General features: G+C 41.2%; 1 protein-coding gene across 1 annotated transcript in view; it reads left to right on the top strand.

The window, feature by feature from the left end:
* LOC145408996 (putative neural-cadherin 2) overlaps positions 1-25473 on the top strand; it is a 364003-nt gene that overhangs the window by 255314 nt on the left and 83216 nt on the right. The window contains exons 16-17 of the mRNA XM_080279567.1: positions 9905-10045; positions 11265-11410. Coding sequence (XP_080135693.1) covers positions 9905-10045; positions 11265-11410 — 287 coding nt within the window. The remainder of the gene's footprint in view (positions 1-9904; positions 10046-11264; positions 11411-25473) is intronic.

The raw sequence follows: 25473 nt of genomic DNA, 5'->3' as shown, positions 1-25473 counted from the left end.
CTCATGGTTCGGAGGCACAATGTTGTCTCTGCTCGTCTGAGGCTGGGCTACCGGCAACAGTGGCAGGTCGCCGGGTTGGAAGGGAGCCTCCCTTCGCTGAGTGTTGCTTGTGCCACTCGCCTCGCTCCGACAGTATAGAGCATTATTGCCTGGAGTGCCCTACCGTTCGACACCTGCTGCCCCAGGGCCAGCCGCTTGATGTGGTGTGTCGACACTTATTAAACCACGAAGTTTTAGAAGAACTCTTGGTGCGTCACCCTCGTTTTGGCGGGTTTAAGTAGCTCACTGTGCCCTGTGTGGCATATACCTCCATGTAATGTTCCTACATGTTTATGAGTTTTGTCTTTATTTGTGTGTGTGTGTAAATGTATATGCATATGTATGTATGTGTGTATATGTGTATATATGTATATGTGTATATGTGTATATATGTATATGTGTATATATGTGTATGTGTATGTATGTATATGTATTCATATGTCCATAGCTGTTTCCGAGGATTCCATATGTATCATGTTTCACATGTACTGTCTGACGCTGTTGCGTAATAAATTAAATAAATAATAATAATAAATACAGGCCAGGCTCCAGAGAACACTTTTTCTATGGGAGGGGTAACTATTCCAAACCATTCATAGTTGGTTAGATATTTAATTATCTGGTACGAATTTATATGTAGTATAAGAGTATATTGGTGTTCAGATAATAATATAGGCAATAAAGGCTTTGTTCACTCACCAAACACATCAACATATGGCACCTTCTTTTACGACGTTACCGCCTCATCATTTCTGCTTCTTTCTTTCTCTGGCTTGTTTCTTCCTTTGTCCTCCACCTCGGGAATCACTTTCGCCTTGAATTTCGCTACTGGAGAGACCGTGGTGCGACATGTCTATACTGGTCAGGTCACTGCTAACAGGTGAGTTGCCGAGAAAATGGCGTGCGGGAGGGAGGGGGATCAGGTGGGGCCAGGCATTATCCCCGCCTGGTGTTGGGTAGAGGAAGGTCTCTCACATATGCCTACCAAAAATCATCCATGAAACTTGAAAAATGTGCAATTGCAAATCGTATGGATACATTGTTGGGTGTCCCTCTGACAAAATGTGGCAACTGGCAATGTATCCTTATGTCGTCAGGACGCCTCGAGTTAAGAAGTGAGATTTTGCCAGTTGGGTGTTCGAGAGGCTTCACGCTGCTTCCCAATACTTACAGTGGTTTCAATATGAGTCATAGTTGCCAGTATGCCTGCTGTTTGTGAGCGTAGTTATTTAATAAGTTATGAGTTAATTTTTATGCTCTTTATTCGCAATTAATATTTTATTTATGTGGCTGTTAAATTATATAATTCAGTTTATTTTTTATGTTAAATAATTTGCAGCGTTATGTAATGTAAGAAAACTCTGGCATGTTTTGATGTCTTTTAGTTGGTAACTTTTAACCGACTGCATTATATGGGGCTGAAACATGGAATATGGGTGTAGCAGAGAGGAAAAGTTTGAATGTAATGGAGATGAGATGTCTGAGGAGTATGTGTGGAGTGACGCGTATGGATCGAGTGCGAAATGATGAAGTGCGAAGGAGAACTGGAGTTGTTCGGGAGATGGCTGGTAGAGTTGAGCAGAGGGTGTTGGAATGGTTTGGGCATATGGAGAGAATGGATAATGAGCGATTGGTGAAAAAGATAACTAGATCTGATGTGAGAGGCGTGAGACTGAGAGGAAGACCACGAATAGGATGGATGGACAGTGTGAAGAGAGCGCTGGATGCGAGAGGGATGTCTGTTGAGCAAGGAAGAGTGGCTGTGCGTGACAGAAATAAATGGAGAGAAATTGTGAATGAATAAGTGATGACGCAGCCCTGAGGGGATATTCTCCCGCATTTGGTCTGATCAGCTAGTCAGGTCAGGTGCGGGTAAGGGGATGGGTCTATTATGATGTGGCAGGGGTAAACCAGTTCTGCTGTCGGGCCCTGCTGTGGATGTCACTGATTGCATTGCGCAGTTGACCCTTGTGCGGTGTGATGCGGTGAGGATCTGTCCGTTCTCCCCTTTGGGGCTAAGATGCGAATGAATGTGTTTGAATGGATGAGTAAATGGAGAGTGAGTCGTCCTGTCTCGGCTACCTCCCTTTCCTTGGGGGAAGCAGCCTAGGTATATAGATAGATAGAACTTTTAACTGTTGCACCGTCGAATTTGTGCTAGAAGTTTTTCGAATAATGCAAACTTATATAGGGTTGGGGAAGAGACTAGTTCAGGTTCAGTCAGTTTTCAGTTCAGTTTAAGTGCAGTGCAGTGCTAGTGCAGTAAAGTTTGTATATTTTCGGTACTTGTGTAATGACAGTGAAGTGCCATCAAGCAGTAAGTGTAATGGCAATTAGTAAAGTCTGTATTGCTCCAGTGCTTGTAAGAACAGTGATGTGAAGTTGGCAAGCATTCAGTGTAATTATCTGGAAAATGAAGACAGTGAACTTAAGCAGCCAGTGTTTATTCACCACACCTGAGCTAATCTTGTGTACTGTACATCTAAAGGCTGACCATTGGAAGAACAACTCACTGGGCAACGTCCCTCCTATACTGAACTACTGCTGTTGGAGCCTGTGGCAGTGTAGGGTGGGGACATAACACTGGTGTCAAGAGTGTGGATTAAGTGCTGCAGTGAGTCAAACCTTCGACATGGAAGCAGGGGGCGTGCAGACAAGGTTTCGAGCTAGGCAGGAGGAGGAAATTCCCTGGCGACAATTGTGAAGCTAATATAAGCACAAAGTGCCCGTCTACAGGCACAGAGTGAAGAACAGAAAGAGCTCGGATACAAACTCAAAGGACAATTACAGGCACAAAGTGTACAACTGCAGGCACTGAATGAAGGACAGATAGAACTCAAAGAACAATTACAGATACAGAATGAAGGGCAAAAAGAACTCAAAGAACAATTACAGGCACAGAATGAGGAACAGAAAGAACGATATGAACAGTTTCAGGAGGCATTACAGGAGCAACAGAAGGAATTACAATTGAGGATGCAAGGACAGCTGGTTGCTTTCATGGGACAATGAAGGAAGTGGTAGCAGCAGCTGAAGGAGGAGGTATATGCTGAGCTACAGCAGCAAAAGTGTGAGGTAAGCAATAACGTGATGGAGTTCAGACAGCATCTAGACGACCAGGTGAAGCATGTAGACAAGCAGCTGAAGATTAGCGTGGGAATAGTGACAGAGTGCAGACAGCATGTAGACAACCAGCTAAAGATTAGTGAGGGAATTGTGATGGAGTGCAGACAGCATGTAGATAGCCAGTTGAAGCATGCAGTCGTCCATGTGAAGATAATTAGTGAGCAAATTGAGGCTGTTGAGAAATACTGCACTGCTGAGCCTCAGGTTACTGTACAGGGAGCATATGAAAGGAATGGACAGTGTATGGTGAATCTTGACAGATCCCAAGCATGTAATGGTAGCATTACAAGGTTTAATAATCAGATTGCAGAAGTTTTAAGTCCTGGCCTTAATTATTATGCCCCAGTTTTAGGCCCCAAACAGGTGAAGTGAATGGCTATAATGGGGGTCCAATTAAAAAGAAATCTCAGGAATTTGATGGTAGAGTATCTTGGGAAGCTTACCCTGCACAGTTTGAGTTACTTGCAGATCAGAATGGTTGGGATCATAGGCAGAGGGCTGTGCAGCTTGCTACTAGCCTTTAGGGTTCCGCAATGGAAATTCTGGGCCAGATGTCAGTGATGGAGAGGAACAGTTATCAGTCCCTAGTAGAAGTGCTGGAGCGCAGATATGGAACCATGTATCAGACTGAGGTTTACAGAGCAAGATTCCGGAACCGTGTATGGGCTTGAGGAGAATCCCTACAGCAGCTTGCTCATAACCTGGAGAATATGGCATACAAGGCATACCCTGGAGTAGCACCTAACCTGTCGGCTACGAGGGGTGATTAGAAAGAAATGACAGTGAGTCCATAAACTTTTATTAGCATGAAGAACTATCAAACTATGACTCACATTCCTTCAAAGTACTCCCCTCCAACCTCTATGCAGCGTTCCATTCTCTTTCTCCACTTCATGAAGCAAGCGTGGTACTCTGAAGACGGTATACTTCGGAGTTCTGAATTGACGGTCCGTGCCAAGTCTTGGATGCGATGAAATTGCTTCCCAGTGATGGCAGATTTAATTTTTGGAAACAACCAAAAGTCACAGGGAGCCAGGTCAGGAGAGTAGGGTGGGTGGGGGAGCAGAGTTATACCTTGTTCCAGGTACTGCATAGTGAGGCGAGCTTTGTGGGGTGCAGCATTGTCGTGGTGCAGCAAAAGGCGAGACCGACGGCGGGTTGGTGCGGTGTTGGCCTCGTGTTCCAAGACTTGTGGAAGGACCTGGTCTGTGTTGTACTGGGCTGTGATAGTGGACTTTTCAGGCATCACATCCACGCATATTGGTCCTTGAGAATTGAAAAAGATGGTGAAAAGGCGCTTCCGGCTGCAAAATCCTTCCTTCAAAATCTGAGGTCGAGGGTCTTCATCGCCCAACCACACCATGTTTGACTGCTTGTCACGGGTTGTGAAGAATGAAATCCAACACTCATCTCCAGTAGCAACATCTGAGAACCGTTTTGGACCATTTGGTTCAAATTCAGCAAGCGAGACATGACAAATCCTCACCCGTTCAGCCTTTTGCTCATCAGTCAACAAATGGGGTATCCATCGACAACACTTCTTCCTCAGGTGTAATTGTTCATGCACGATGTCATTATGCACTCCCATAACTGATATCAAGCTCCAAGGCTAAGAACCTAAGAGTTACAGTTGGATCCTCGTCAATGATGGACCGTGCACGGACAGTTGTTGCTTCGGTCACGGATGTCCGGGGGCGTCCAGAGCGTTGTTCATCTTTCAATTCAGTTTTTCCTGCTGTGAAAGCACGAATCCAGCGGGAAACAGTTTCCAGGGAAGGAGTAGTGTCTGGATAAACTTGTAATAATTCCCCTCGAATCTCTGTTGCTTTCTTTCCCAGTTTCCACCTCGTAAAAATGTAGAACCTGCAGCCTTCTTTCGAGTAATCCACGTTTCTGGCCAGAGAGCAAAAACAAGAGTGAAGCATTCACTCACAACAATAAAACAAGAAAAGTCAGGCATACGGCGACATGTTCAAACTCGTAAGGACAGGCAACTCTGCACTCTCCTTGCTCCCCTACCTCCCATCATTCAAGGTTTTCATGTTATAGCACGAACTGTCATTACTTTCTGATCACCCTTCGTATTCTTCTGAGGGACCAGTTGATCGATGCTCTTGACAATGCAGTGTTGAAAGTGCGTGTGAAGCAGGCACAACCCAGAAGCATGCAAGAAGCACTAGCCAGGGCTCTAGAGTTTGAGACCTATGTCAGGTCCAGTACATCCACTTTTCAGACAGGTCGTAGTGTAGGATTCAAGGCAAGAAAGGGGCAGGTATATGAAATGAAAAAATTTGAAGAAAGTTGCTGGTACTGTGAAAAGACAGGACACAGAAAAGAGGATTGCTTCAAGTGGAAGAGGGAACAGGAAAAGCACAGAGGAGGCTGCTGATTCTGAGGGAAGCTGGAACACAGGAAGGTGGATTGTCACAAATGGAAGGAGGAACAAGAACAGAGCAGTGCAAGGAAATCCCTGATTGCGACAAACGGGTGTTGGATATATGGTGAGGTGGGACGCTTCGGCTATGAGTGTCCCATTGAGAAGGATGAGAGTAAATTAATGAAGGCTGGTGACGAGAGGCAACAACCAGCCAATTTTTCCCAAGAAGCTCCACCACTGAAGAAATGCAGGAGAACCTTGATAAATTGTGTGTGAGAAGACAGAAGAACAGATGGCAAAGAGTGTAGTAGGAATGGGAATCTTGGCAAGAAATGCTGCCGTACGGTTGTGACCAGGCCTGCTTCGATGCTGAGTACCTGAGTAGAAGATACAGATGGAAGATGCAGATTTACAACCAGTGCTAGAGTGGCTGCAGCGGAGTACAGTGCGACCATCTTGGGAAGAAGATTCCAGGTTAAGCCCTGCAACCAAGAGCTACCGGAGTCAGTGGCACCTTCTTCGTTTGAATAACGGGCTACTGGAGTGTCAGTTGGAGACACGCGATGGCCTCAGCAAGTATTGGCAACTGGTGGTTTCGAAGAAAATGAGGTCCAAGATCTTGGATGAGTCTCATAACCAGATCGCTAGTGGGCATCAGGGAGTGGAGAAAACTGTAAGCTGGCTGCAACAGAAGTTCTACTGGATTGGCATGCATCAGGATGTTGAAGAGTGGTGTCAGGCCTATGATGTGTGTTGTGCCAAGAAGGGACCCAAGGAACGTGGTTACACCCTTGTTCAGCTGTACCAAGTGGGTGCACCGATGGAGTCGCGGTGGACATTGCTGGACCTCTGCCAGTCACTGAAAGAGGAAATCAGTACATATGTGTCACCATGGACTACTTCTCAAAGTGGCCAGAAGCCAATGCCATCCCCAATCAGGAGGCTGCGACTGTTGCTCAAGTGTCAGTTGACCAGTTTTTCTGTCTTTTTGGAATGCCAGAAGACCTACATTCAGACCAGGGTAGAAACTTCGAATCTGCTGTGTTCCGTGAATGCTGCAAGTTATTGGGGATCAAGAAGACTAGGACGACCCCACTAAGGCCACAGTTAGATGGGATGGTGGAGAAATTCAACTGGACCCTTGGACAAGAACTGGCCATGTACTGCGTAGATGGACAAACAGAATGGGACCAGAAGTTACCTGCGTAGCTGAAGGCATATCGGTCTGCGTCCCATGAGTCTACCAGCTACACCCCTGCAAAACTGATGTTAGGCCATGAGTTATGTTTACCCGTTAACTTGTTAATGGGAAGACCACCTGGTGAAGAGTTGCCTACAGACACCACCAGCCTTTCCTGAAGGTGCTTCAGGAAGGACTGGTAGAGGTACATCATCAAGTGCGAGGAGCCCTCAAGCTTTCGGGAGAGGTGATGATATGCAAGTATAATGCCAAGGCAAGTGAGGTGTGGTTCAAGGATGATGATCAGGTTTGGTTATATAATCCTCAGAGAAAGAAGGGACAGACACCGAAGCTGCAGAGCCCATGTGATGGGCCTTACACTGTGTTAGACCGCCTATCAGACATAACGTATCAGATTCGGGGAGGCAGAAAGTCTCGCCCAAAGGTGGTACACATGAATTGTCTGTGGCAGTACCATGGGCCAGGACGATTCAGCTGGGACATCTCCAAGGAATCGTGCTCTCCCGCAGCCGAGGATGCTGAAGAGGACCGAGGAGCTGAAGTGCAAGAGGATGGTGACAGTTTCCCAAAAGAAGTGCATCAGGAAGACGACCAAGACCTTCCAGGAGTGGACTGTGTGGAGGAGAAAGAACGTCGTCGGAAGCAGCACAGAAGAAGAGCTAATAAGTTGAAGGATTATTTTGTGTATAGCTAGATGTTTCATTAGGATTAAGGTTTACGTTTGCATGTACTGTGTAGTTTTGTTGGGATGACAAAGAAGTAGGGAGTGGGTAGTGCTAAGAAGCGAGATTTGCCAGTTGGGTGTTCGAGAGGCTTCTCGTTGCTTCCCGATTTTTACAGTGGTTTCGGTGCGAGTCAGAGTTGCCAGTTTGCCTGCTGTTTGTGAGCGTAGTTATTTCATAAGTTATGCATTAATATTTATGCTCATTTTATCTCAGTAATGTGTTATTTACGTGATTGTTAAATTATGTAATTGAGTTTAAGTTTGTATTCTAAATAATTTACAGTGTTATGTAATGTAAGAAAACTCTGGCATGTTTTGATGTCTGTTAGTTGGTAACTGTTAACTGTTGCACCGTCGAGTTTGTTCTAGAAGTTTCTCGAATAATGCAATCTTATATAAGGTCCGGGAAGAGACTAGTTCAGGTTCAGTTGGTTTCAATTTAAGTGCAGTGCAGTGTCAGTGCAGTGACGTTTGTATATCGATATTTGTGTAATAAGAGTGAAGTGTCGTCAAGCATTAAGTGTAACAGCAGTTAGTAAAGTCTGTATAGCTCCAGTGCTTGTAAGAACAGTGAAGTGAAGTTGGCAAGCATTCAGTGTAATTATTTGGAAAATAAAGAGAGTGAACTTAAGCAGCCAGTGTTTATTCACCACACTGAGCTGATCTTGTGTACTGTACATTGTACACCTAAAGGCTGACCATAGGAAGAACAACTCACTGGGCAACGTCCTTCCTATGCCGAACTACTGCTGTTGTAGCCTGTGGCATTGTGGGGTGGGGACTTAACAGTATCTTGGGTGCTTGTGAAAATAGTGAAGTTGGCATGCATTAAGTGTAATTGTTTGGAAAATAAAGACAGTGAACTTAAAAAGCCAGTGTTTATTTACAGTACCTGTGCTGCTGTGTTGTTGTACACTGAAAGGCTGCCTCTAGGAAGAACAACTCACTGGGGAATGCCCATACGATACTGATCTACTGCTGCTGGGGCCAGTGGCAGTATGGGACAAGGACCTAACAATATTGTGAAGACAGATTAAATCAGGTCGGCCATTACTATGCTGAAGCGAGTAGTGTAAGTGGTTTCAAATGGACTGACGAAATAGGAAGCTGCATAGTGCTTTGAAGAGCTATTTACTGAATTTACGAGTAAATCCTAATGCGGAAGTTTCATTAGAATGACTTAATAGTGTGCATGTATAGCTCTAGACTCATTTTGGGTGAAATTATGTTTTCTGTTTTGAAGTAGACTTGACTAACGGGTCTTTAATGGCCAGCAGACCTCCTACGTGCCACACACCTTCTTAATTATGTCACCACTTGACGGTAATACCCACTGTCCATATTAAATAACTAGAGCTCTTACTCACGACAGCTTCAGTAGTATTAGCAGGAGTACTTTTATGATATATCAATAGACTTTTTGGAGGTTAAGTAAGGTTTAAAGATATTTAATTCATCAAATTTTCCCCATCCCCAGCGTGAAATCCAACTCAGGTCTTTTATGGCGACAAATTACCTCTCTGTCCATTTGACCACCACCACCCACAGATGAATGAGAATTCAAAGTTTAGGAGCAGTGGAATAAAACTGTTGGTGAATCCATGTTGGCAACGTCAGTTGCGTAGAATAAAGAACTAGAAAGTCTCTTAGCTCAAAAGAAAAAGGGCTGGGGTACTTAGAAGTTATTGGTGTGTAGCACCCAACCGAAATGATTCAAAGGATAAAATGTGACAAGACATAAGTAGAATGTACGCAGACTTGTGCAACATGAGTTAGAATTTTACGCGAACATGTGGAAAACGGAGAAACTGACTTTGAGGAATCATTATGTCAGCGAGAAAGGTGAATGACTGAACTCTGTATGGCTACGAGAGTAGTGCAAGTATTTTTATCTTGCCACTCAATACATTGAATAAGCTTCATAACTTTCATGAAGGAATCAAAATGAAAATACTTGTCAGTGGTTTGGATTGTGATAATGAGCCAAGAATACATAACGACTAATAGCTGACTACAGATATATATATATATATATATATATATATATATATATATATATATATATATACAACGAAGATTTAAGCACTGCTACTTGCTTCTTGTTTCATAATCTCTTTTATTATTCCTTCTTCTCTCTCTCTTTTTTTTAAGTTATTTATTTTAATAGGGTGGTGACGATATAGACTAACGTTGTATTGCTGTTTAAAGTCCGCACGAAATTAAAACTGCAATCAATTTATATATTTGGACATTTACTCCATGTTTATTGGAGAATATAAAAATTATCATGATTAACTGAAAAAATCTTTATTTTGCATTAACAAAAGGTACCGTGGTAACAGAACGTGCATAATTCAAATCAGTCAGTATTTTATGACATGATACCACACAAAATTTTCGTAGCAAAGTAAAAATACGAAATTCTACTCAACTACAGCTGGAGGCTACGACGGGGCTAAGAGTGTGTGTACAAAATTCCATTTCGGCCCCCACCACACACCGCCACCCCATCGCCACCCAGGACCACAACACTCCATCCACCGCCACCTCACTGGCCTCCATCGCCCTCCCGCTACAGGCAGGTGGACAGCAGTGTATGAAAGAATGTCGGACCGCGCTGGTATTGTGAAATTCGTGGAGTATTAATGTTTACACACACACACACACACACACACACACACACACACACACACACAAACAAACAAACAAACCTGTCTATGTCTTTCTATCAATTTATCTATCTATCTATCTGTTTATATATATATATATATATATATATATATATATATATATATATATATATATATATATATATATATATATATATATATATATATATGAAGTACATAGATATTGACAGATATAGTTAGATTGATTGATTGACTGATAGATATAGGTTTAGATGTATGAATGTGTGTGTGCGTGTACAGAGAGAGAGAGACAGACAGACAGAGACAGAGAGAGAGAGGTTATTATGAATAGTAAAGAATGCATGATCATATATTTGATTCTCGTATACAACAGGTCAACTCTGGAACTGTCTTCCTCTGTCTGCAATTCCTACCGCCTATAACCTCCAGTCTTTCAAATGCAGTGTGCTGTGTGCTCAGGCATCTCGAAATGAACAGATCCTCTCTGTCTTCGGACATTTGGTTCTTTTTTCCTTGCATTAAAAAAATCAATCATCGATTCTACTGGAACCATCCTATTGAATGGATTGTATTAGAACCTCCGTGTATTTAATTATTACTAGTAATGCTAATGAATACCTGATCATATAAGTATTTAGTATAGCATGTGAGTTGCAGTGGTACATTGTTGTATTATTATCCTTTATCTAGCCGTGAACCAGGTGGACTGCAGTTTGGTATGCCTGTCTCCTATTATCCATCATTCTTCTGGCGGGGCAGAGGGAACACATTGGCATTTGCATATTCAGGCAGCGAATCCACCCCTTTACATCACTGCCACCACGTTAAGGCATCCTTTCCCAGAATCACGCATTCTTCTCCCTGTTTAATAGACCATTTTAAATGAAGAACTTGCGTGTAACCATGGGTGGGTTTAGGTAGCAAAAACATTGATATTTTCCCCACAGTTTTCACGATAACATATCTAATTTCATAAAGAAATAAAACAATCTCTTAATTGAAGCATTACATGACTTCACACACACACACACACACACACACACACACACACACACACACACACACACACACACACACACACACACACACAATTACTTGTATACACTCACGTATTCATCTTAGTAATAAAGGTTGTTCCATTTTAAGGTGGTTGACCTAAACGCCACTTCCCTGGTGACCCCTCGCCTCAGCCACGCTCTCACCTGCAACGCACCAACTAGTTATCCACACACTTGTGCACACAACACCTGCCTCAACGGCGGTCGTTGTGTCAGAACTTCTAAAGGAAATAGGTACTGTACTTGAAACGTTCTTTGTAGCACATATTTTTGACTAAAGACATTGGGACTGCATCTTCAGTGTCACCAGGTACTAAGATAAACATACTTTTCAATAATTAACATAGCAGTATATTTGTAGTTTAACTCTGACATAGTGAAAGCTGCCCTGATTACTGTCTATGTATACCTCTATCTTGTATCTATAGCTGTGAGCAAGAGGACATGCCTTGATAGAAACTAGATTCTGTGATAGGACATAAATGCCCAAGAATGATGAAGTGCTTTTGATGAGAGGTCTGAATGGAAGAGTTGACACCAGACTTATGAATGATGTGATGGGCTATTTTTCATTGTCAGAGGAAAGCTGTTACGAACAGTGACTAAGTGAGATGTCAGAGAAGGTAATGAGTTAGTAATTCGTGTGTTAAATATAAAGAAGTACAAGTATTCTTTCCTTGGAATAGGGGGACAGGAGAGGCTGCTGAAAGAAGCCTAATTAATTATGTGCATATAGAAGAAAAAAGATGATTTGGAATGTTGCCACGAAGGCGATGAGAGAATGATGCGGATGTTATCTGATCCTATCGACAGTGGTATGCAAAACAGAACTGAATAAAGCTTGATTAATAAAGCGCAAGGGTGAAAGACTTGGAGAGAAGAAGCTAAAAAAACAATGCAGTGTGAAGTGAATATGAGATTAATGTAATGAAATACAGTCTATAAACTGGGAACAAATTATTTCTAGAATCCTGTGGAATACATACAGGGAATGCTAAGTTAGGAATGGCAGGGCTGTGTATGTGTTGCAAAGGTGGTTCCTAGGAAGAAAGGTACAGTCTGATGGAATGCGAAAATGGAAGGGCAGTGTAAGAGGAAAGAAGTGGCTTGGGTGGATGCATGAAAGGGATGGAAACCAAAGGAAATAAAATACTGCGAGTAATAAAAGTGACGAGATCGGTAGTAATAATAATAATAAAAATGCTGAACCGAGGACAGTTATGATATTCAAGAGAAAAACAATGTAAAATGCTCATAACAAAAAAATAAAGAGAGACTCTACTGTATAAAGGAGGTGCAAAAATGCAGGAATGTAGGTGGCAAAAAGGGTGAAAATTTGAGTTGTCAGAGTTCAAAAATACATTTAATGAAAAAGCAATGAACAGACTGAATGAATATTTTGAATGACTGATGGATGTGACTGATGACGGCAGAAATGACACATGTACTGTACAGTAATGGATTTGGCAGTTTGTAGAAAAAGAACGTGCTGCCTGAAAATGTAACAGTGAGCGAAATGAATGTTGTGGAGAGGTTGAAGAATTGGGTGGAACCATATGTTGATGCAGTAAAAGCAAAGATAATTAAATGGATAGAGAAAGTAAAATGAAATATCTGTTGAAAATATGTCGGAAATCTTAGATATGTCGAGTGGAAGAAGACTGTGCTTGTGATTTTGCGACTGAATTGAGCACAAAAATAATTGTGGGATGAGACTGCTGGGTACTGCTGGAGTATATCGGAGAGTATTCCATGACAAGGGAAGGAATATACCAGTAAAGTGCGCTTTGTGAGCGTGTGACGAGCGAGCGAGCATTTGTACATACGCTTACCATCTTAAACTTTCAACCTCTCTGGTAAGGTAGCTGAACAATGACAGAAGAATAACTGAGCTAAAATATTTACTTTATTGCATTTTCTCTCTCATGTTTTATATGTGGATGCGCATATAGTGAGGCGCCGTAGTATTTATCACATGCTCAGTGTTCAGTTTTGTGCTACGACTTGCCGTGTCAACGAACTGCGTCAGTAAACGCTTGGCTATTGATCGAATGTTGAAACCCAGAAATGGGGCGATTACCCTTGCTGATTTCACCCCCTAAATATATAAAAACCGTTCATGTAAAACTGGGAGCGTAATATCCGATATTGAATTGTTAGAATTCATGCAAAAAAAACTCAGTGTTACAACAGGAAATCTTTTTAAATTCTGTTTTATATTGGAGCATCTCAACTGAAGCCTTCGGTACATTGCTTTGGAAATCTGGGATTCCAAGGAGCTATTTTGGTCGCATAAGTAAATGTGTAGCTAAAAGCAACATTTATTGAATGTGTCTACCACCGGCTGAAAGAATCTCTTCTCTGTTTCATAGCAGAAAAGTTATTAGCCGCTGAAAACTATCGCGATCGGGCCCTGTCGTGACAGGCCGTGTTGGGCTACTCATTTCTCAGCTGAGTGAGTAAACATCGTTTTACACACTGCACTAGCTCGCTAGTAATTCGAATGTGTGTTGGATGATGAACAGTTTCATTTTAGATGTATGAGAGAATGTGTAGAATATTTTTTGTAATAATACAGAGTGGAGAAACCATGTGTGGAGTATAAGATACTCATGGCATTCATAGAGCTAGGAATAGAGACTGATAGGGCGAATGCGGAAAAATTCTGGGAAGTCTCTATTTGAAGTTAATGGAAGGCTATTCAGAGGTATAAAGAGTTTTTATGATTTCAGTGAAACTTACGTAATTTAATTTGCAGTGGTAAATAATGAGTCGGAGCTCAAAGAAAATTGATACTCTTGACTTTGTTTTTTTTTTTAATTTGAAGAATAATAAGAAATATATGACCTCCAAAAGGAATGGGAAGCGAAAAACACCCAAAATACGCCCGAGCGCGCACACACACACACACACACACACACACACACACACACACACACACACACACACAACTGCATACATACATGGGGGAGGCGGTAGCTCAGTCAGTAGAAAGGTGGCCTGCAGTCCTACTTGACCCAGGTTCAAATCCCTGCTCGGATGGGGAACAGTTTAAGGATTTGAATTTAATAAAAGCAGACTTTACTGATCTGCCAGAAGACCCGCCGACATATAAAAATATCCCCGATAATACCAATACACTAGTCCTTTATGAGACAGCCCTCGCATGTGCTCAATATGGACGGTGGGTGTTAGCGCCGAAGTGGTGACATGTAAAGGTGTACGGTTTGTAGGAGAACTACTGGTCCTTGGGAGCAGGCTGTGAAGCCTATGCCCAGAGTCGGACACATGAAAAAAAAATTACATTACATATGTAAGGGTTGATTGGCATCTAAGTGAAAGGTTCATGATCGGTGTGGACGTGCAACAAGGTTCTATGATGTCCCCATGGTTGTTCAATAAAAAGTAAAAACACGAGCAATGAAGAGAGGGATGGCATTGGTAATGAATGGTGGCGGATGGAATATCTCATATTTGTTGAATGTGATGATGCAGTACTGTATATATATATATATATATATATATATATATATATATATATATATATATATATATCTGCAGTGGTACGCCTAATCCCGTTTGGGGAATTATAGATATATATTGATACTATATATATATATATATATATATATATATATATATATATATATATATATATATATATATATATATATATATATATATATATATGTATACCCAAATATATATATATATATATATATATATATATATATATATACATATATATATATATATATATATATATATATAACTGCATATATATATATATATATATATATATATATATATATATATATATATATATATATATATATTTGAATATATATATATATATATATATACTGATATTATATATATATATATATATATATATATATATATATATATATATATATATATATATATATATATATATATATATATATATATATATATATATATATATATATATATATATATATATATATATATATATATATATGATAAAATATATATATATATACATATGTATAGGGTTGATTGGCATATATATATATATATATATATATATATATATATATATATATTATATGATATATATATATATATATATATTATATATATATATATATATATATATATATATATATGGTATATATATATGGATATATATCATATATATATTATATATGATGATGCAGTATTATATATATATATATATATATATATATATAGTGCATAGTTTTGCTGATGTCTATAAGCGTAGTGCCTTGAGAGCAAATGTGGAAAAGAGTAAAGTGATGGTTATTGAGAGAGAAGGTGACTCCCAGTGCGATGTAACAGTGAATGAAGAGAGACTGGAATTGTTGAGATAGTTCAAATACCTGGGTACAGTGATAGAAAAAAGACGAAAATGTGCAAAATAAGTTGAAAGTAGAGTGACACAAGGAAGAAAAGTAACTGGTGCAACGAAGGCCTTGATAAAAAACAGAGGCTCCAGTGTTGCAGCTGCATGAGGCTTACATAAAGGAGTGTTAGTGCCAACTTTAACACATGGATGTGAGACTATGGTGTGGCATGAAAATGAAAGTCAAGGGTAGTGCAGTGGAGATGGGATTGCTGAGGAATGTATGTGGAGTACAGAGGGTGGATAGGATACGAAATAATGTGATTCGTGAAAGATGCGGAGTGAGGAACTCGGTGGACACCAGAACCGAAGATAGTGTACTCAGATGGTATGGTCATGTGGAGAGAATGGATAACAATAGAGTGGTGAAGAAGGTATATCTGAGCGAATTCGAAGGAGAGAGGAGGCGAAGTAGGCCAAGGAGAAGGTGGAGAGATATGGTGGATGAATGTGTGAGGAAGAGAGATTTGGAAGTCGGTGAGGCTAGGGAACTGACAGGAGATGGAGCTGGCTGGATGAATGTTGTGAGAAGTCCATGATCAGGGATTTTAGGACCCCTTTTTAACATGGCAGCGTCTGGACTGACTCTATTGGATACAATTATGTGAAGCTACAGAACGTGGTGAACGTTTTTGGCGTATCTGATGGAGCCGGGATTTCGAGGGCTTGAATGATGAGTGAATGGAGGCGTGGCCCATTGGATTGGGCAAATTTGGGTTGTCTAGACATTGCTACTCCTCACCCTGCCCTAGGGTGGGAAAGGAGGTCCGGATGATGATGATGAATATTATATATATATATATATATATATATATATATATATATATATATATATATATATATATATATATATATATATATATATATTAGATTTCTCAAACCCCTCCAAAATCCCCATTAACTGGTTGTACATGCAGAGGCAGGGGAAAAAGAAAACTGAATCAAAACGCCTTACATTACATTAATAATTAACAACACGTGTACACCTAATATATATATATATATATATATATATATATATATATATATATATATATATATATATATATGGAGCCTCTGTGGTACAATGGCAGTGGCAGAGTGTGCGTTTCGTACACGGGTGAACTAGGGTTCGCGCCCCGCCAAGGTAATAACTTTGGAAGTGTTCACCCGGTCCCGTACTGCATTGGCGGACACAAGGGATGCTATGATTGAACCAGTGTCGCTTACTGTAAAGTATGCTTGCACCCAGTCAGCTTGCGCGGGCCGAATATACTTGGTTCACCGACTACACACACATCCAAAGCAACTCCAACACTGCAATTACACTAGCAAGCACTTCTCATCTTACAGACAATCTCTACCAGACAGCCTAAGCCACTTGGAAGAGATACATTGGCTGTATCGTCCCGACTTCGGTCGGGATAGGCCGGTCCTGCAGTGGATACTCAAACTGCTGCTGATGCTGATGATAATGATAATGATAATGATATATATATATATATATATATATATATATATATATATATACACAGTATAAGTATATATATATATATATATATATATATACACAGTATAAGTATCGGCACTCTATTAGAGTGATAAAACTTACACAGCGGACGAGAAACTTGCAAATAAACTGAGTTAACTTGTCTGGTTACGAGCGGAGCGAGCGAAACGATCAAGCGTAGGGAAGTGATGTTTACGTTCAGCTTAGAATGAGCTGCCAGACACGACACAACACGACCCGACTGCGGTGGTTTGCAGAGGATAATAACTTTTCTACTATAGAGAAGAGATTCTTTCAGAAGGTAGTAGATACATTCAACAAATTTCATTTTTAGCTATATATTTGCCCATGAGACCAAAGAAATTCCTTGGAATTCCTGATTTCTGAGGGAATGTACCGAAGGCTTCAACTGACATGCTTCATTATGAAATCGAATTTTAAAAGATTTCCTTTTGCAACACTATGCTTTCTTGCACGAATTTAACAATTAAATATCGGATATTATGCCCATAATTTTACATGAGCGGTTTTCTGTGTTTAGGGGATGAAATCATCAAGGGTAATCATCCCATTTCAGAGTTTTATCATTCGATCAATAACCTAGCCTTTATTGACACAGTTCGTTGACACGGCAAGTCAGGAGCAGAGAACTGAACATTGTGCATGTGATAAATGCTACAGCACCTCGCTATATGCACATCCAGATATAAAACGTGAGAGGAAATGTTAGAAAGTAAATATTTTAGCTCAGTTATTCTTCCATTATTATTCAAATACCTTACCAAACATGTTGCAGGTTTACACCAAGATGAAATTATGATGATGGGCATATGTACAAACGCTCACTCGCTAGTCACGAACTCACAAAACTCATGTTACCGGTTGGTATCCCAGATCTGTTGAGCCTTAGGCCCATATTCATAGTGGTATCGGAGGATCTGTGGCACCCATCGATGTAAGTAAACGCAGATGCGGCGATGGTTGATGTAAGTGGCCGTCATTTTAGTACTCGAGGTAGAACAGTGCTGCAGTGTGCTTGGAACACAGTTTAAAGGTGAATGAGGGTGATGTGTTGAATCAGCTGTCTGAGACATCTGACAGCAAACCCTTTTCTGTATCCTCCTATTTTATACTCATTTCAAAGTCTAAGGTGGCTGTTGTGTATATATACACAATAACTTATCTTGTTCTCCTGTTCCTGAACTCGATTCTTCTGAATTCTCTACACTTTGGCTTCGGCTTTCCTGTCACTCTCTGAATAAATATATCTGCGCTGTTTCCTTATCCCCTAATTCTGCTATCAAAAATTCTTCGTCTATCTTACTTCTACAATGGAACACATTCTGTCCCTTTCTCCTTTCTTTGAAATCTCCAGTTTAGGAGATTTCAATGTTCACCACCACCTTTGGCTCTCCTCTCCTTTCACTGATCCACCTGGTGAACAAGCCTACACCCTTTCTATCCTTAATGACCTAGAGCAGCTTGTACAGCACCCTACCCGTATCCCTGACCGCCTTGGAGAGAGCTCCAACATACTTGACCTCTTCCTTACAACTAATCCCTCTGCTTACACTGTTAATCTTTTCCCTCCGATCACAACCTTATCACCATAACCTGTCCTATCACTCCGGTACGGCCTGTGGAACCTCTAAAGAAACGTCATCTGTGGCACTTTGGAGCTGTGGACTGGGAGGCCCTCAGGCAGTACTTCTTTGATCTTCCCTGGAATGATTGTTGATTCCATGGCCGGGAGCCATGTGGGTGTGCCTTGCGCATTACGAAGGTTATGCTCTCAGGCATGGAAGCATACATTCCTTTCTCAAATCCTTTGACTATTGCAAGAAAGCCTTGGTTTAATCACGCTTGTTCTAATGCTGTCCGGGACTATAAAAGATACCAGAGCCAACCCACCCCTGAATCACATCTTTTATATGTTTCTGCCCGGATTCGTGCTAAGTCTGTTCTTCACTCTGCTAAAATTAATTTCATCCGTACTTAATGCTCTCACCTCTCCGACTCGAATTATTCCCGCTTCTTATGACACCTTGCCAGAAACCTTTCTAACAACTTATACCTCATCATCCTTCCCTCCTCTTTTCTACTCTGATGGCTCTGTAGCTATTTCTTCTACTGATAAAGCAGATCTCTTCTCTCAGACTTTCTCCTTCAATTCCACCTTAGACGATTCCGATGCTGTTCCTCCATCATTTCCCGCCCTCTGACTTCCTCATGGCTGACATTAAAATTTCTTCAGCTAATGTATATTCTGCCATCACAGGCCTCAATACTAACAAGGCATATGGGCCTGATGGAGTCCCTTCTATTGTTCTTAAGAACTGTTCTGTGCTTACACCCTGCCTAGGCAAACTCGTTCGCCTTTGTCTATCAACTTGAACCTTTCCTTCTTGCTGGAAGTTTGCTCTCAATCAGCCAGTCCCAAAGAAGGGTGACCATTCCCAACCCTCTAACTATCGTCCAGTAGCTTTAACATCCTGTATCTCAAAAGTTTTCAAGTCATTTCTTAATAGAAAAATTTTAAAGCATCTTTCCTATCACAAGCTTCTTTCTGATCGTCGTTAGGGACCCTCCACTGGCGATCTTCTCACCTACCTTTCAGAATCTTGGTCATCCTCCTTTTGGGACTTTGGCGAAAACATCTCAAAGGCTTTCGATCGAGTCTTGCATAAATCTTTAATTTCCAAACTGCCCTCTAGCTGTATCTTCATCTCTAGCATCCTTTCTGGTTGTTCTATAGCCACGGTTGTAGACAGCCATCATTCTTCTCCTAGACCTATTTACAGTGGTGTTCCTAGGGCTCTGTCCTATCACCAACTCTCTTCCTTTTATTCATCAGTGACCTTCTAAGCTGTACATCTAACCCTATCCACTCATACAAACAAAGGATGAGGCTATGGCACACCTAATGTCTGTCTTGGCTCGTATCTCTGACTGGTTTAAAAATAATCTGGTTGTTTTTAATGCATCAAAGACTCAGTTCTTACACCTATCAACCTGACAAAATCTTCCACAGGTGTACCCACTAATGTTTAATAATATTCAGCTTAATCGTGCATCATCCTTGAATATACCTGGGGTTTCATTTGCTCGGGACTTGTCTTGGAAAGATCATATTATATTTCTTGTAAAATCTGCTTCCAAGAGATTAGGTGTCCTAAGCATGTTAGGACTCCATATTATAAATACAATTAATTTTAGAAAACATGATAGATAGATAGATAGATAGACAGAGCACCAGGCAAGCCTGGGAACGGGAAATGAGCTTGCAAGTGTAATTGAGGAAATGTTGACAATACACTGGAAGCAGCAAGTCATGGGATGATATAGGTAGTGTGTCAGCGAGATAACATACGAACAATGCCTAGTGACCATACACACACATACACACATACTCACACACAGGTTTCTAGAACATTCCAACAACAGTGTAACACACGTGACACCACTCCTGCTACACCAGAATTTAGGAAGCAAAGCTTAGAAGGAGGCTAGCTTAGAACCGACAGGTAGTGGAGAGAGTGAACAAGAAGAGGGGGCCAACTAGACTTACTTAGTATATTAAGTCTCTGTAATACATACACTGCTCAACTTAAGATTCTCTCTGAAGATAATAAATTAAGATCAACTCCCTGTATTCATCTTTAACTCCTACTACAAGAATTGAGAGTCACAAGCCGACTCCGTTCCTTCTTTACCCCTGCACGGTTGTTGACTCTATACATGGGTTTTATCCGCCCGTGTGTGGAGTACAACTCTCATGTGTGAGGAGTTTCCCCACATACAGCTCTTCTCAATAGGGTGGAGTCAAAGGCTTTTCGTTTCATTATCTCTCCTCCTCTTACTGACTCCCTTCAACCTCTGTCTCTTCTCCGCACTGTTGCGTCTTTATCTCTTTCCTGTCACAACTTCAATGGTCACTGCTCCTCTGAACTGTCTGCATGTATTCCTCCACCTCTACGACAGGCGCGTAGCACCCGTCTAGCAGCAAAGGTTCATCCGTTTTCTGTCCAACTCTCTAATGCAAGAGTTACCCGTTACTCCCAGTCCTTCATTTATGCAACAAGTTACCTTTGGAACTGTCTCCCTCTGTCTGTATTTCCTGCTTCCTATGATCTCCAGTCTTTCAAACGCAGTGTGTCCAGGCATCTCGAAATGATCGGATCTTGAATTTGGCTCTCTCTTGTATTTTGTTTTTCTCTTGGAAGGAACAGTTATTGCGGGCTCGTGGCCTTTGGTTCCTTCTTCCTCACATAAAAAAAATAAATAAACACTATATGTAACTGAGATGTACTTAAATATTTTTCCAACGTACTTTTAATTGTATTTGTATTTTTGCAATCAAAATTTGAAGTATTTTGCATTTGTATTTCGTTCTTGCTTTTATATCATTCTTCCGTGAGTATAGTTCACTGATATATATATATATATATATATATATATATATATATATATATATATATATATATATATATATATATATATCGATGCTGGGAACTCATCGACCTTCGGCCTCTAATTTAAACACCAGTCTTGAACTCAGGAGGAAATTTCATCCATAAAATATTATTTTTTTTTAACGGTGAGAATGTGTTTTCTGTAATTTGACCTTATACGACCTCATTTGACCTCGGTTTGCGCTTTTAAAAGTCACGAAGTATCTCACTGCATGTTGGGAACAAATCCGTATATATGCACATAAACACTGAAAACACAGAAGAGATTGATATACGACAGTATAGCGTGTAGAACACCCGAGATGTAATGGTCCTTCGCAACTTTTGACCCAACCTCAGAAGTAGACGGTCAGTGAAAGAGAAAACTATTTAACGTGATAGCCTGTGAGAACTGGAGGGCAATCGAATGACGTTACAGTGGCTCTTCTACGATAAGTGGTATAGAAACTGCACTCGATTTTCAACTTTTCTAAAGTGATCATATTAACCCTTTGATACATTTGCACCCCCTCCCTCCTCATTTAACCTCCCTGAAGAGCATCACCCACGGATTTCAGTTGGTGTGCCATGTCTTCTACAGGGTTGTTATCGGTTTGCAAGTTTTCAGAGAAAATGGAAAAACGACTTCTCAGTTGTTCAATGCTCATTTCATGTGTATGGATTAGATGAGAGTACAATGGCGGCTTCCTTCACTATTTGGTGGCCTCACCTGTCGCACTGAGCTGTGCGTAGCCAGTTGTAGCACCGCTTACAAAGTAATTTGTTTTGTTTATTATCACTGCCTTTTACATTACTTAGAGAGTTTTAGTATCAACATAGTTTTCATAAATTTATAATAGGGGATATTGATATGTAATATGCAAAATAAATCTCTATCTAAGAAGTGTTATGAAAGAACCTGAAACCACTTTTTTGAGTTCGAGTCCATGGTGCGTGTACTCAATAGCGTGTAACTAGCAGCGTTGCCATTTTGGCGCGGAAATCGCAATTTCCAGCATGCTGAAACATCATTTAGCGTATTTTATGCATTTGAAACTGAGGCAAGCGCGTTATCTTGCGCTGTTATACTAATTAAGTGCTTTTCAGTGGTCTGAATACTTAATTAAACAGGCCTCCTTCACTAAACGCCATTTTCTTGCTTCTGAATTAGATACAGTGGGTCAGAGGATGATTTGGAATATAACAATATCAGGTTGCGGATGGACATAACAATTTATGAAATATTTTCTATAGGAAAATGCAATGAGCTCGTACCTACAGCTGGATTTCATTGATTTCATCTACTAGAATTCTAATAATTATGTTGGTCATCTCATTTACCTTAATGACATTACATTAAACGGTACTACGGCTCACCATACTTCCCAGTACGTTTCTTTGTGGTTGGTACCATACTGTAGTGGCGATTTCTTGTCATAGTGTTACATTGATGGTTGAGAGATTGCCAATCTGTCTCTGGTTAAAGTCATGGAGTACTATAATTGAATAATAATAACCTAGTGCTACAATAGGCTGCGATGTAGGGTCATCTTTGAGAATATGGGTGAAAGAAAAGCCCTATAAAAAGCTTGGCTCAATTACATGAGATTTCCCATAAGAACACGATACTATGTATAATATGAAACGACGGAACATTAAAAAGACAATGGCTAGTAAGACAGAACGAACATTAAAGATATCCAATACACAGTATTAATTTCTGTATTGCACTTACTATAAATCACTTATATGCACTTGTAGAACTTATTATAAAAGACTTATATCTTAGCACTTACTATAGTTCACTCATAATATCACACTTTTCACACATTTATGAAAATACACAAACTTGTGCATTGCTGTACACTGTTTACACTTTTCCACACAGCTGCTCAGTACTCACTCTCGGAGTGATACTCTGAGAAGCATTTGGGGCATAGGGGGACCTTGCATTCTGCACATTGGTACGAGGTCTCTTTTCATGCTGGAGGACGGCGTTTGGTTGTGTGGCGGACATGGCACCGTCTTTATACCAAACGACCTGCTGCGGTTCTCCCAATCTCCATAATCTTGTGCCGACGGAAACTCTCAGCACAGCTGAACCTGTCCGCTGGAGGCACTGTCCCCCGCCTAGCACCTGTCACCTGAACAGTTGAATATTGATCAAGGAGTTCACGTGCCAGCTCTCTCTCAAACTCTCGTAGAGAGAGAGGTTCACCGACAAGCTCCTTGAAAAATATAAAACTGTTCAGGATGGCGATATTAAGAAGGTGTAAGAACGCCTTCTTGCACCACCTGTAGGACTTACGTAGGTAATCGACCTCACCAATTTGCATGTCCGATTTATCAACCAGCTACATGTCGATATTGTAATCGTTGACTGCATCTGGCTTCACCACGGGTTCCCTGGTCTTGTAGTCTGTTTTACCAGATTCCTCCAGCACACCCTTATGAACTGTAGACAACATGTTAACCTGTCTCTTGTCATGCCAGAGAAGGGCTAACATGTTCCCACATTTCTTTGTCAGAAGGGCTCCTTTCTCAGTATCTGCCAGAAATACTGGGAAATTCTTTCTGTTGGCCCTAACACTTCCACAGAGCCCAGTACCATGGTAAAGCAAATACTTTGTCAACGCCGGAGCTGTGTAATAATTGTCGGTATACAGAATGTGGTGCCTGTTGAAATACCTTTCCATCAGCACTTTCACTACTGGTGCAGAGAATCCATGAGGATCCGCGCTAGGTATATCAACATCTGTTGCCGAGTAAACTATTACACCCAGCACATATCCAGTTTTACAGTCACAAAGCACAAAGAATTTGAGGCCAAATCTGTGACGCTTTGGTGTCACATACTGAAGAAATGCAAGCCTGCCCCTTTATAACACCAGCGACTCGTCAATAACCACTTTCTGGAATGGATGGAAAACCTTGGAGAATGACTCTTTCAGCACTGTAAGGACTGGTCTTATTTTCCATAACCTGTCGTTCGGTGCAGGCCCGTAATTTCGATTGAAGTGTAGGAACCCTAGGATTGCCAGGTACCTATCATGGACCATGTACTTGCTGAAGACAGGTGTGCTAACGAGTTCATCCACCGACAAATAGTCGTGGAGCACATGTTTTTTTTTACGTGAGCCATCAGCATGGTCAGGGTGAGCCACACAAACATCTTCCCCACCTCAACAGGTATCCATTGAAGCATGTGCGTGCTCTCGATGGCAGGCATGTCCAGCCAACGCACGCACATGGCCTGGTGGAAATTGATTTCATCCACCAGGTATTGCATTATTGCAGTCGTGAAAATGGCTTTGAACAGACTGCTAATAGTCCAGGGCCTGGGGGGAGCCTCATCCTTCTGAACACCTGCATCCTCCTCATCAAATGCCGGCACAGACAGCTCAAAGTCGGCACCATCCTTCCACACAAATGTGTCTACTCTACCCACATGTGGTAGAGCAGAGCATCTGGCAGTTGCACTGCGTTTTCCTATCACTCGTGCACGAGACCACGTGGGGTGGGGAAGGTGGGGGAGTAAGTGGATGATGACTCAGCACTGCATATCACCACGTGGTGCCCGTCTTGGAAATACTACTCCTGAAGGGCCTGGTTGAGGAGATTCTCTCCTTGAAGTGGTAGGCTGGGGTGTGGGGGAGCAGCCAAGGAAGATATGTCGGCAAGCAGGCGGGGAGAGTGTGGGGGAAATGGCTCTGCAGTGTTTTTTCCGCTGATGCCCGCCAGGTCCACGGCCACTTTCCTAATCTCCTGGGTCATCTTGCACCTCCTCATCACCAAAATCATCTTTCTCGTAGGCTGTCCCTTCCTCCTGAAGACGTCGGAGAGCCCTTTTTGATATTGGAGAGTGAGTAGGGTTTGTAGGGCGAGAGAGCTTGCTCTCCATGTGGTGGCTTAGTTTACCCTCTGACGATGTACTCTCACTAAATATTCT

Source organism: Coenobita brevimanus, chromosome 79 (assembly GCF_032717465.1).
Source record: "Coenobita brevimanus isolate Jiangsu-jjx chromosome 79, ASM3271746v2, whole genome shotgun sequence".
In the NCBI taxonomy this organism is placed as follows: Eukaryota; Metazoa; Arthropoda; class Malacostraca; order Decapoda; family Coenobitidae; genus Coenobita; species Coenobita brevimanus.
The sequence above is the reverse complement of the archived record's forward strand: the minus strand, read 5'-3'. Positions and strand labels throughout refer to the sequence as shown.